This window comes from Bolinopsis microptera, chromosome 3 (genome assembly GCF_026151205.1).
Source record: "Bolinopsis microptera isolate Bmic1 chromosome 3, MBARI_Bmic_1.0, whole genome shotgun sequence".
Taxonomy (NCBI): Eukaryota; Metazoa; Ctenophora; class Tentaculata; order Lobata; family Bolinopsidae; genus Bolinopsis; species Bolinopsis microptera.
This window is the reverse complement of record NC_087074.1, coordinates 15,896,929-15,910,683: the sequence shown is the minus strand read 5'-3', so window position 1 is coordinate 15,910,683 and position 13,755 is coordinate 15,896,929. Positions and strand designations below refer to the sequence as shown.

General features: G+C 36.6%; 1 protein-coding gene across 1 annotated transcript in view; it reads right to left on the bottom strand.

Moving 5' to 3' along the window:
- LOC134812636 (uncharacterized) overlaps window positions 1–11,841 on the bottom strand; it is a 55,615-nt gene extending 43,774 nt beyond the window's left edge. The window contains exons 1-17 of the mRNA XM_063820123.1: window positions 11,770–11,841; window positions 11,316–11,442; window positions 10,932–11,056; window positions 10,708–10,815; window positions 10,324–10,466; window positions 10,011–10,136; window positions 9,760–9,875; window positions 9,054–9,180; window positions 8,788–8,904; window positions 7,970–8,099; window positions 7,744–7,832; window positions 7,403–7,563; window positions 7,111–7,216; window positions 6,894–6,968; window positions 6,659–6,788; window positions 6,373–6,461; window positions 5,501–5,661 (exon numbers count right to left, since the gene is read on the bottom strand). Of these exons, the coding sequence (XP_063676193.1) occupies window positions 5,501–5,661; window positions 6,373–6,461; window positions 6,659–6,788; window positions 6,894–6,968; window positions 7,111–7,216; window positions 7,403–7,563; window positions 7,744–7,832; window positions 7,970–8,099; window positions 8,788–8,904; window positions 9,054–9,180; window positions 9,760–9,875; window positions 10,011–10,136; window positions 10,324–10,466; window positions 10,708–10,815; window positions 10,932–11,056; window positions 11,316–11,442; window positions 11,770–11,833 (1,994 nt within the window). The 5' untranslated portion in view covers window positions 11,834–11,841. The remainder of the gene's footprint in view (window positions 1–5,500; window positions 5,662–6,372; window positions 6,462–6,658; window positions 6,789–6,893; window positions 6,969–7,110; window positions 7,217–7,402; window positions 7,564–7,743; window positions 7,833–7,969; window positions 8,100–8,787; window positions 8,905–9,053; window positions 9,181–9,759; window positions 9,876–10,010; window positions 10,137–10,323; window positions 10,467–10,707; window positions 10,816–10,931; window positions 11,057–11,315; window positions 11,443–11,769) is intronic.
- Between the last annotated feature and the right edge of the window lie 1,914 nt (window positions 11,842–13,755).

The following is a 13,755-nucleotide window of genomic DNA, read 5'->3' as shown; positions in this document are numbered from 1 at the left end:
AGTTCAGATAAAACAATATAGGTGTTTTAATATTGAATGGGCGTGGTCTATAACATTCGAATTTTCGTATTTTGGCGACGGAATCCTCGAACAAGAAGGTACAGTGCAGTATGCCATCTGCAAAGTAACAGCTCTCAAATATAAAGCACGGCGGAGGTATAAGACCAAACGTTTGCACATTAACTTTTGGCCCACCCTCAGCTCGGGACATATGTATAATTAATTTTAATCTTAATCTTAACAATTAAATAAAAAATTATTAAAAACCGCATTTTTTTCCATTAGTGAGGTTTCTTCACAATCATTTATACAAATACAAAACAGGGAACACCATCAATGCCAGAGAGAAGCTCGATTTTCAATAATCACAATTCCCATGTTGCTCTAAAACACGGTCACATGCCCCATCTAGAAAGATTGAATTTTTAGACTAATGAAGGAATGCGAGTTGGAAACTTGCTCTTGAGAACTAACGGTTTATTTGATGAGGTCCTAAAATATAAATAGAGCTTAGACAGCATCAGCCAATATATAGACAAAACGAATCATCTAGAAAAATCCAATAGCATTTTTATTGCCTATGCACTCGATATACTGCCAATAGTTTATTAATACTTATCTTAACTGGATAAAAGAGCGCGGTTTACCATGCAACGTTAGATAATAACTAATAGCTAGCTTATTGTCCGCCAACAGATTCTTTTAAAAGCCCACATTACAAAAGAAATAGAGTCAAAGAATATGAATTCTGGTTAATCCGAAGCACAAGATTAGAACGTATAAAAATCAGTTTTGTATGGCGTGGGAAGAAGAAGAGTAGTGAAAGTGAGAGTTGGCAAATTGAGTAAAATTAGTTGATGCGCCTGCTGACAGTGGATGTTAGTGCCCAATTAAACTCTCCCTTACCACATCATATGGGAAGTGAACAGGGAGAATGTTAGGTACCAGGGTACCAAACAATATGTAAATCTCCGGGTTAGTGGTGCAGGTATGTTTAAATTCAAACGAAATTGGCACACGAACTTATATATTACAACATTAGTATACTATTGAGTACTGGAGGTGTATGACACGGTTGGTGAACGGAAGTTTAACTGACAATATGATTGCTGATCATATCTCTATAAAACGTGTTAGAAGAAGTAGACAGCACTCGGAGATAATATCTGGCAAACAAACAGGTGTGAAGATCATAACGAAACACAGCTAGGAAACGAGCCTAAAGACCGAGCAAAAGCGTCAGAAGTACTGTCATTAATACCAATTCTGAAAGAACACCGGTAATGATTACCTGGTAAATTTGTTAATGACTGGAAATTGTGATCATCATTAAAAATTCTGATTTTATAAATAGCAAGTTTCTCCATGGTGATATTTAGTGATCTAACAAAACGATCCTTGCGATTACTTAGGCTCAATCATTAGAAGTAGCGACTATTCGTTTTATAAAGTAAAGTTATCGCTCGTTAGGAGTCTGCTTGTTTTTTTTTGTTACGTTGAATACTTTGATAATGGTTTTAATTACCACAATTTTGTTTAATATCAATCCTGGATTGGATCAAATAGTAACTTTGATAATACGTTGTAAGCAAAGCTTTCCGGAGCCGATCTCGAGTAGTTAAAACTCGTGACCATACAGACGACGGGTAAGAAGATAAGCGTATTAAGTAGCTTGATAGTAATATTAACATGTTGAGTTGGTTAGGTTAGTGATGCATTGTGTTAAATAAAATGTCAATTACTAACCTATCCAAGGTTGACCACGAGTAGATTAATCCCACGCGCACGGAGGAAATAAATATCATGTTATAAAGCAAGCATGTTTTAGTTTTGATTTTATGACGTCAATCACAATTACCTTCTGAGGCAACTATGGTTTGGGTCAAACATTTTCCGTGACATAACATAAAAAACATCTGAAAGTCCTCAGATATGATAATGATATGTTTTGTTTGTTAATGAGTTGAGTGCTTTATCAATGTTATCTTTTCACATCTCTTCTTTTGAGCTATATGTTTGCTATGATAAAGTGTGATGAGAGATAAGAATGATCAGGAGCAGCCGTGGAAACGCTCTAGATTAACTGGAGATCTCTATTAACTAACTGCTGAAGGTGCTACTTACCATAAATAACCTGCTAAATTGTCGTTAATTTAACTAAGAATAAAGTGATTATAACGAGAGAGAAATGCGAGACCCTAACTTTATCGCACGAAGAAAAACTCCGACTTTCAACCTCCGCGCCGTGTTCGACATTAACTGAAAATAATAAATTCCATGCCAGTGCTCCTGCCTTATTGTTACTGCGTTTTTAGGGGAGAAAAAAAGATAAAGTGGTAAACAAAATGAGTATCACGCTAGGCAGTGAGAGGTTATCAGTTCTTTTGATAGAGGCCTCACGAGAAGAGAAACACAGTAAGTCTATACTATAGATGAGAGTTGTTGAACCTGTTAGAGGCCTCACGAGAAGAGAAACACAGTAAGTCTATACTATAGATGAGAGTTGTTGAACCTGTTAGAGGCCTCACGAGAAGAGAAACACATTAAGTCTATACTATAGATGAGAGTTGTTGAACCTGTTAGAGGCCTCACGAGAAGAGAAACACAGTAAGTCTATACTATAGATGAGAGTTGTTGAACCTGTTAGAGGCCTCACGAGAAGAGAAACACAGTAAGTCTATACTATAGATGAGAGTTGTTGAACCTGTTAGAGGCCTCACGAGAAGAGAAACACAGTAAGTCTATACTATAGATGAGAGTTGTTGAACCTGTTAGAGGCCTCACGAGAAGAGAAACACATTAAGTCTATACTATAGATGAGAGTTGTTGAACCTGTTAGAGGCCTCACGAGAAGAGAAACACAGTAAGTCTATACTATAGATGAGAGTTGTTGAACCTGTTAGAGGCCTCACGAGAAGAGAAACACATTAAGTCTATACTATAGATGAGAGTTGTTGAACCTGTTAGTTATCATCTGACTGAGATGAGGCAGTATGCGTGGAACTGTTGTTGTCAGTCTAGTCCTTCTCATTAGTACTAAAAGAGAGGCTAAGTACCGGGCAAGTTCTGACATTGGAGATGTGACATCAAATAGTTTATAGTTGTGTGGTCTGAGAAGATTGGTCTGAAATTGCCCCCTCCTCATAGAAGAGTCGTCATTTGCCGCTATTGTATCCTCACTCATGATCTAAACCAGGAACCACCCCTGCAGATTTCGTCGATTTCAGGTGCCGACAGGAACTTAAAAATTAAAAGCAAACTTAAATTTTTTCCCCTAAAATCGAGCGCTTTCTGCGCAAAAAATTGACCTCAACAGAAAAAATTAAACATGGCTTCAAATCCAAATTTGAACCAGAGATTTTTCACTTCCTCTCGATAAACTCAATTTTCAACCCAAAATAAAGTCTCAAAGGGGGAAATTACTCAGGTCAGGATTGTAGGCAATGATTATGCCAAACCATACATTTTTGTAAATTCATTAAACTTTCAATTTAGTCTAAAACACCTCTGGACCCCGCTGGGGGCTGCGCCCCCAGACCCCTGCCACAGCTTGCAGCTTCGCTCGCCGACAGCCCCCCCCCCCCCCCCAAAGAAAAATCCTGGCTACGTGCCTGAGCAAAATATAGGTTTAGGGCTTTTCAGATGATTTGGCTCCTCAACACATACTTACATAACAGTCAATATGTAGTTTAGGTTTACCTGGCCCGTAGGTTACGAATGTGCCCGAGGAGAAAAAAAAGCAAACTTAAGAAGATTTCTCGGGAACTTAAAAGTTCACCTCAAAACGAAATCTGCATCTATGCCAGGAACGTTATTGGCAGGGAAATGGTAAAGAGGCCTACTCAAACAAAACATGATCTATTATTTGGGATTGCATGACTAGTAATATATAAGTTAATATTTAATGAACGACTAAGTGTCTCTGTTTTTAGACTCAGTTTCATGGACAGGAAGTCTACTTAATAAATACTTCAAGTGAGGGATCTGTTAGTGAGATCCAATAGTTGACTAAAGCAAACAGTAGAAGGCACACAACTTTTAACTGTTGAAAAGAAATTATTTGGCTCTATTTCAAGATTATATCATCATTGGTTTTTAAACGTACTTTGGTTGATGGGTAGATTAATTATACTGCAAAACTGAGTTTACTACAGAACACCTTAGATCAGAAGGTTCCTCATTCCCTTTATTTGATAATACTTGATTTATAGCTTAATAATTATTCGTCATCAGTATTATCGGTCTATTTATGATGTGCAGAAAATAATTTATTATATTGTTAAAACTAATGAGTTCATGAAACGATGCTGATAATGATCAGTTAACAATTTAGCGGCGAGCAATCAGCGTTATAAAGGAATGATAACAACAGTGATATTCAACGCTGGAAAGGATAAGAGGCACACAACAGTGATGTTATTAGTGTACTGATATGAATTATGATCTGCGCGATAATATCTTCACATGGAGAGTACACTAATCTGCGGCCCCGGCTATGATCCAGGGAAGGGTGCGACCCTTAGATTCTGCTTTATCAGTCGTTTTGCTCACAACAATTGTAATAGTGGGTAATAGTGGGTAACAGTGGGTAATAGTGGGTAATAGTGGGTAATAGTGGGTAATAGTGGGTAATAGTGGTAATAGTGGGTAATAGTGGGTAATAGTGGGTAATAGTGGGTAATAGTGGTAATAGTGGGTAATAGTGGGTAATAGTGGGTAAAGGTTGGCCTCTTAAGGGGGCAGCGGGGTCTTCATGGAAATTTTCTCAAAATCGATTTTTTAGTTGTTTCTAATAGAGGGGAGTAATATCTATCAGATGCTTTTGATCCCGTGGAAAAATATCGTTCCTAGCCGAAATTATTGCCGGTCAAAGGTCAGCGCGTGTGTGTAATTGTATTGCGCAAGCGATTTTCGATCGCGTGCCCTAAACATCTATCTTCTCCTACATTTTTTGAGCAATCACCCTGATACTTTCAGGATACGTTCTAGGGATAATTTAGAAGAGATGAGTCGGGCAGAATTTTGAGATAGGCCTTTAAAAATTTTTAATTTGATTTTGAAAATCTTGGACCTCGTTTTTTGATGATTTTTCGACGTCCATGATTTTCAAAATCGAATAAAAAATTTTAAAGGCCTATCTCAAAATTCTGCTCGGCTCATCTCTTCTAAATGATCCCTAGAACATATATCTTGAAAGTTTCAGGGTGATTGTTCAAAAAATGTAGGAGAAGATAGATTTTTAAACTCGATTTTCAGGGCACGCGATCAAAAATCGCTTGCGCAATACAATTACACACACGCACTGACCTTTGACCAGCAATAATTTCGACTAGGAACGATATTTTTCCACGGGATCAAAAGCATCTGATAGATATTACTCCCCTCTATTAGAAACAGTTCTAAAAAGTCGATTTTGAGAAAATTTCCATGAAGACCCCCCCCCCCCCCCCCCCCCCTGCCCCCTTAAAAGAGCCCAAATAGAATAACATCAGGATCCTACCTATAAGCGTCAGCCTCCTCACTCAGTCGAGTTATAGTACTTTTGTTGTGTTCAGAATCCACTTTCAGTCTCTCAGCTTGTATCAAGAGTGCGTTGTTTTGTGTCTGTACCGTCTCCAGCTCATTGGTTTTATCGTTTACCTTGTTGTTCAGCAGCTGAATCTGCGTTAAAGTTCATAAGTTTAACAATATAGTTTGGGTATTGTTGTTATACTGCAATATATATATAATAGAGACTTGGGTCAAAGCAAATACAAGCATTTCATTGAGTTTGACTTTAAAACCTGAACCTCAAATAGTTGCATATTAGACTATAATTGTTCAATTAAATGCAATAAGAAATAACACGATTGACGATAATTTCTCGTAATGATTCTCCATTTCGGCGTCACAGGACTCTATTATAATGTTCAGCAGTTTGCTATGTTCATATTTCTCCAGATAAAACTGAACATTGCCTATTTCATATGCATAATAAAAGTTGTTCGGAAAATATTTTTTTATCCGTCAAATTGTTTTGTAATTGCAATTAGTAAAATCGTATGGTAAATTTGACAGGTGCAGTTATTTATCAAGCAATTTGATAAATTGAGAACCAAATATCCAATTATCAGCGATTTTGGAGAAAGCGCCTTGCTTTTGGCACGGTAATTTGTATGAAAATCTGTTTAGATTAAGAGAAAACTGTGCGATAACTGCACAAATAAGAACGAGGTATTGGAAATGTTTCTACACGTGCCGATGGCTCGAGTGATAACAATTTATGATACCTAGCTCTCACGAGTGTTGGTAATTATTGACTCCGTATTTTATGAAGGAGTATTTCTGAACTACGCCAGACATTCTAGCAGCCAACATCCAACAACTACCAACCTTTTTCTGGCAGGTATCCAACTGAGCACCATAACGGTTCTCCATCTCTTCGCGAGACTTCCCTAACTCGAACACTCTATATTCCAGTTCTGAAATGGTAATTAATTAATAATCTAGGGTCACGCTAGGGCCAAGAAGGAACACTATGATTAGGTTTACTAAAATCGGGGGCCAAACTTCGTGAGACAAAATTGAGACCGGAAGAATGTAGTCAGGTTGTGCGAGCACCCACCTAGACGTTGGTGAAGTAAAATTATTGCAAAATACAGAATTAGTGAGATTTTACCTCTATTACACTCAGTGAGGTTCGCAAAATTGGTCTTGAGAGCCTCCCTTTCTTCTTGATATTGAAGTTTTAGACTTAAATTCTCTTGTGAGAGTGCTTCTTTATTTTTATCGATCTCGTTGATTTGGTCCTGAGTGCAGCGGTATTTTATATAAGTGACTTTCGCGAACAAATACATCAAATCCCTTAAAATTATAAATCAAAGCGATAATATTGATAGAAACTGAATGTTTACCTCGAGATTTGAAACTTCCAATTTGAAGTTTTCTATCTCCTTAGTCATTTCCTGCTCTTTCAGTCCCCAATTACCCTGAAATTTAGAAATAAAAACATTTTCTGGCAAATATCACCAAATATATAGGCTGGGCCATCAGTAACGCAATGTTGCCGTATTTTTTAGCGCTGGCAGCAGTTGAAGTTGAGAAGATTTCTCTATTATTTAGTTAACGTACCTTCTCAGTATCCAATGTCTCATTTACCAAGTTCACTCTCCCCTCCACATCCTGATACTCATTTAGTGACTTGTTCAGCTTGTCTTGTAAAGTGGACTTCTGCTCCCTGAGATTATAACATGATAACTGAGAGTAAAGTTAAGCTGGTACCTTCAATAATATAGGTAGTTCATGAATCATGAGGTGTATAATTTAAGAAAAGAGAGATAACAACCACCTAGCCCCCCCCCCCCCCCCTCACCCACCCCCCCCCCCCCCCCCCCCCTCACCAAGTGTTATATACTCGTCTCACCTTGTTAAGGCGACTTGTTCGTTGAGCTTGAGTATGGTTGTGTCAGTCTGACTTGACAGACGTTTGGCTTTGTTACACTTTACCTGTAATCTCTCACGCTCAGTTTCAACAACAGAGAGATGGTGAGACTGTTCACTGAGCTGCTTACTCAGTCCTTCTACCTGAAAATGTTTTATTCACTGATCTATATAATATATCATATATATATGTGCCATAACATATATAAGCATACAATTGTGATTTGTTAATAAATTCAGTGGAACAAAAAGAAGAAAGAACCAATATCCAGGTAAAGGGGATTAACAATGATAACAAAACTGAAACTGTCTGTTAATTGCGACCTGCTCATTAGCTTTTCTGATGTGTATTGAGTAGTTCTGTTCCATATTCTCATTCATCTTCTTTAACTTGCACACCTGATCTTTTAACCCTGAGCCACAAATATTTAGTACAAGCATCAGCTTTAAACTACTATCAACAGTAGAAGATAAGAATTTGTTTTATTGACTCATTTTTCTTGCTAAAAAGTAAGAGTAGGATCACTAAACTCTCGTTAAAACCGGTTACCTGTATTTTGAAATATGAATTTTCGTATCTCTATCAACAGTTTCTCTTTCTCAGTCTCCTTCAGATTTGCTAACATCTCAGCATCTTTTCCTTCACACGTGATGGTTTCTTCCAGTGATTTTGAGTGACTCTGATATTGTGAGTGAGTGAATGTGAACTGAATATGAACTTAATGATTGAAAATATGAGAGATTGATTATGAGGGCATATTATGTAAAAATGTGTTAACATATTTGAGAAGAAGAAGAAGCGTAGTTGCTTCAAACTTGTATTGCTTGTCATTTAGAGCTTATAAAATTAGGAGAGAGGAGGAATATACAAGGTTTACACTGTATACTACATTGTATGAGTACAGTTTAATCGTTTAACTAGGGTCATTACAGGGTAATTACTACAGCGGTATCCATGGTAACGTACACTGGTAGCTATGGAAACACGGAAGTGCCTGCATTATAAGATCTGACTATACATTATCAAACAAAGGATTTAAACCCGACATATTATCCTGTAATGTGGGGATTGGGGGCCTAAATGGGACCTAATTGGGGCATAATTACTTTTACATAATCCACTATCAAACTTACATTAAACACTGAAAATGTTGCAACCAGTAAATTAACAATTTTCAACATAAACTGATAATAGACCTACTGAGAACTGGAAAATTTTAAAAGAACAAACATTTAACAGAGTTATCCACAAATTCTTATAAATTATCATGAGTCGATAAGTCTGAACACTCTGAAGACTCAAACAAGTTAATAAATAGATAGGTTTGTATTAAAATTAAGTAAATAATGAATATAAAAGTAACTAACCTGGGCCTCGTGAAGTAAAGCGCGTGTATTTTCAACGTCTTTCTTCAGAGCACACACTTGAGACTCTAGCTCAGTTGTCTGCTTCTTCAGCTGACTTTCCTTCTCTGTGTAAAGCTCCTGTAGTAAAGCCAATTTAAATTCTGGTTAGCTATCAGTATCACTCCGCTGTTAATCTTAATTAGGTATTTTTAATTAATAATTGATACATTTCACTGAGTCAACCCACTCTCAGTAACAGTTGAGCCTGATAGAAAGTGTACAATAACCTTGAGGTGCTGGATGCTCATTTCTGCTTGCTTGAGGAGGACTGAGTTCTCATCCGCTTCACTCTTCTCCTTCTTGTAAAGCTCGTGTAGCTCCTCCAACTTCTTCTGGGTGTCTACTAATGCTTCTCTGGTGGAAATGGCTTTTAAAACGGGATATTTCACACAGTATTAATATATAGACCCAACCACGTTGTGTTATCATAGCCAATATCTTCCGTCGAGTAAAAAGAACGAATTATGTGTTATGTGATTATTAGTGATTTAAAGAATGGGGCTACAGATTTCTAAGTTTTTTTACTTATTTCTGATGATTATACTCGGTTCCTACTTCCTAGTTATATGTGATTATATCAAATGTTGTATGTTTGTGGTCGATCAATATGATTATATCGTGCCCTACAGTCTACAATCTAGATATAATATTCGTCGAAATTATCTTGTCGAACTTTAGTACGTGTCGAACTAGAGTCCAGGTAGCGCACTTTAGTTCGACAGAGTACGTGTCGAACTTGAGTACGTGTCGAACTTGAGTACGTGTCGAACTTGAGTACGTGTCGAACTAGAGTGCGTGTCGAACTTGAGTACGTGTCGAACTTGAGTGCGTGTCGAACTTGAGTACGTGTCGAACTTGAGTACGTGTCGAACTTGAGTACGTGTCGAACTTGAGTACGTGTCGAACTTGAGTACGTGTACCCATTTAACATACTTTGTATGAGAGTAGTTCAGAGCTAGAGAATCCCTCTCTTTCGTTAGTTGTAGTGTTTCTTCTTTAGATACATTTATAGACTTTGTAAGGGAGCTGCTGTTCATGCTGCTATCGTTCTGAAAGGATGTTAACTTGATAATGTCATTGCCTTTGTGTGGAAGGATCGTGATGTAAAAGAATGTGCTGAAGTATTTCCATTATTATCAAAGAACAACAAGTTCGATTGTAAAAGTATTTTTAAGAATGATAACCTTTAAAGCTAGATGTTCTTGAGCCAGGTTACCGTACTTCTTATCCAACTTCTCACAGATATTCCTGAACTCGTTCACTTGAGATGAGAGTTCCTTGCAGCGATCTTTCAACAACTCGTTGTCTTTCTGAAAATGTTGTCCTTATTTTGGATTTGAATAAAACTTATTCATTTGGATCAAAACACCATTGAAAATCGAAGCGGTCAGCAGCATGCATAATTAAGTTTTTTACAAAGATAAATTTAGTTACTAATTTACTTTCGAACGTTCGCATTGTACGTATAATTACACTAAGATTGTACTGTAGCTGTACCTGAAGACCACTGTTTTCGCCAGAGAGGGCTTGTATGTTACTGGTCTGTTCCTGCATTACCTCCTTCGAGTTCCTGTTCTCATCCTTCAGTTCAGCCAACTGCTCCTCTAGACTCGCTACACCACTCACTACTCCCGCATAATCTGATACAGTGGTATTTTAGTGACATTAGTGATAAATTCCACCATTATCTGAATATCTGATACAGTATTAAGTGAGGTCGTAGATTATGTGATAATTATACTTATGCTTCTAGACAGCGGGTAATTTTGACTAAACAAAATTTACTGTATCACTTTTGATTCTAACAGCATATTAACTGGTATTAAAATTCATCTTAGTTCAATATTATGAATAATCGTCTCAATTATTATCCTCGCTGACCTATTTTAGTTTGGAAAAGTTTAGCCTCGTTCGTTTTGTTCAACTCAGCAATTTCGCGATGTTTCTGGGTCATCTCTTCCAAACTCGCTTTGTTCTTTTTCAGTAACACTGAGGCGAGTTTTCTGTTTTATAATCATTATAAAAAGGAAGCTTTTTTAAAAACCTACTGTAGATTCATAGGAAACAAGATTAAGTTCCAAAGTACAGTCCAGCAATAGGCAAACCTTGGTACTTTTTGGTCTGTTCAGCTTCATTAGTAATTCTTATCTCCCAATCTCTCTTGTCAACATCAGAATCCACTTTGAGCTTGTCGTACGCTAACTTCATCTCAGTCAAATTTTTAACTTTCCTGAAAAATTAATGTATATCTTTACAGAGGACTGACAACTGAGGAGGATAAAACATTTAAAGCTACTTTGAATGTTTTATTATATTAAGTGTTGTACTGTTAATGTCAGCAAGAAAAAATTTTCTCAAAATTACATGATTATATCCTTTATGTAATCTAATTTCAATCTTTGTCTAGGGAAAATGGTAAGTGAACGACATTAACAATGAAGAAATGATAAATAATAAGTAGGGAATGCTGCCAATGAAAATTGACTTACATGTTTGCATCCTTCAAAACATTAAGACCCTTTTCTTTTTCTTTGTTACATTTGAGATACTTTGATTTCCAATGCTTAACCTTTGCTAAAGCACCGTTCAACAAAAGCCCAGTATCTTTGGTTTGACCTGAATAGTTAATTATCAGAAACCATACTATATTTTCAAGTAAAAATTCTTTTTCCAGCTATTGATTTAAATGACTTTTCTGTTTTCCTGTAATCGTCTTACATGTGCACGTATGCACATTGCACAATGAACTGAGCAGCACAACAAACTGAAATTTCCTGTTCCTTGTAAATGGTGGCATTTAATATTGTTAGTTAGCAATAATGTGGTATTGCAAACCAAAAAATTGACATGCAACCCAATTTATAATATGTCGTAGCATGATGTAACACAGACATGTTATATCATGTTTGGAATGTTTAGGAATTAGGGTAGAATAATGATTACCATGTGCAATGTGGGTGTGTGGCTCCTCGTCTGAATCGTATTCACTGTAATCTGTGTCTGACATAATGCTATAATGCTAGGAAGGAATGTTCAACATATTATTTAATATAGATTCAAAAATTTACAGGAGGAGGAAAATGGGGGTGACTCTCTCTTTACCATTCGAAATTGCGTAACGAAATTTAATTTCATGGTCATCTTATATTGTCATAGTTGGTTATAGATTTGGAAAAGCTTTCTAGTACTAGTGTAAATCGATAATCAAGTATGAGGGTTTTTACAGAGAAGAACAGCATGAGATAAGTGACATTTTAACGTAACAATAGTTTTCAACTTTAAAAAGGAGTTGATCATTGTGTAGCACAGAATAGCAACCCTATCAGACGTACTCTGTTAATTCAGCAACTACAACATTAATCATTATGGTTGATTATTATAAGCTGTTTCTCAATATGTCAGTACTCTTGGAACTCTCGGTACTTACACACAGATTTGATTATTTGACCGCTAAATGCAGGAACAAACCGATTTATTACTGCTTGTGACAGTTCGTACGCAATGTTAGGTGAACTCATAAACTATGGAGATGTCAGTTTTTCCCGATCCGCAAGATTGGACAAGTTAGTCACCAACAAAGCACGATCTGTCCTCAAATATCTGCAAGGGGTTCCCTACACATTGCGCACCAACAGTCGTGTTGACTGGCCTTTTGATCAGAAAGACTGAATTGCAAAGCCGGTTTACTGCACAGGTTCCAGAAATCTGGTGAATACAAGGCTTGGTGAAACAATGCCGGACATAGGAGAGGAATATGTGGTGGAGAAGTACATTGATGATTGCTACCAGAGGATAAGTATAGAAGGGTATGTTTGCGGGGAACAAATTGGTATCTTACTGACTTATGATTACATTTATTTCCCAGATGATCCAACTTAAGTTCATTACTTTAGTTTCCCGAGAGCTTCTCACGAAAATTTTAAGTTCAGTTAAACAAAAATTCAGTTAAACAAAAATTCAATTTTATGCCATTTATTACAGAGTAAACAAGTTTACAATAAATCAATTTGATATTTAAAGGAATCCTAATTCAATGTGTAGTATGGTTGTCACTCTTTAAATAGATTAGATATAGGTTGACGGGGCAAAGGAGTGTGCGTGCTGTTCGCTATTGCTCACACCAAACGGCAACCTAGTAAATGTTTTGTATGGACACCGGTCTCCATCACGATACAAAATTAGGATTGTAGAATTTATTGTATAACTTTTAGTGCAGTGGGGGAAGCAGTGTGGTGCATTAATAGAGTGACAGCCTACTGATTTAGAGTTGTTTTTAAGTGAGCATAATGGGTATATTTTTGGACCTAAAGGCTTTACTATGGCAACCTTAAAATTGGTTCTTTTAATCATTTATTAAATATCAATTAAAAAATATATAAATCTGGAATCTGTTCACACTGTGAACCAGTCCTATAAAAAAAACCTCTTAAATCAAATATTTAAAACGTCTCAATAATGGAAATAGTCATACAATTAAGAAATTTACCAAATTCTTAATATCTACCTTAAGAGAAAAATACCTACCTAAGTCAATGTCTACCTGTAATACACTAAATATTAGGTTAAATACATAGGTGGTGGAGTCAGCACACATTTACCAAAATTAAAAATTTTTTAATAGGAGGAACCTGTGGGCCGAGAACACTGGATTAAATTTGTTGAAGGGGATTGTTTTCAAATGACAGCTGCATTATGTCATAATCGCTTGAAGTCCATGCTGAATCATTATAAGCATGTTGCAGCTTTAGAAGTGCCTTTTTCAGGCGACTTTTAGCAAGGCTAATCTTGTAGGAGTAGTCAAAAAGCTTAAGTTTAGGTGCAATTGTGCTCCAAATTTTTTTGGATCTTGATATGAAGTCATTAGATGGGAGTTGTGAAATGAGAGTGGTTTCCTTTCTAGAAGATGGCTGATAATGCTGTTGCAGTGAT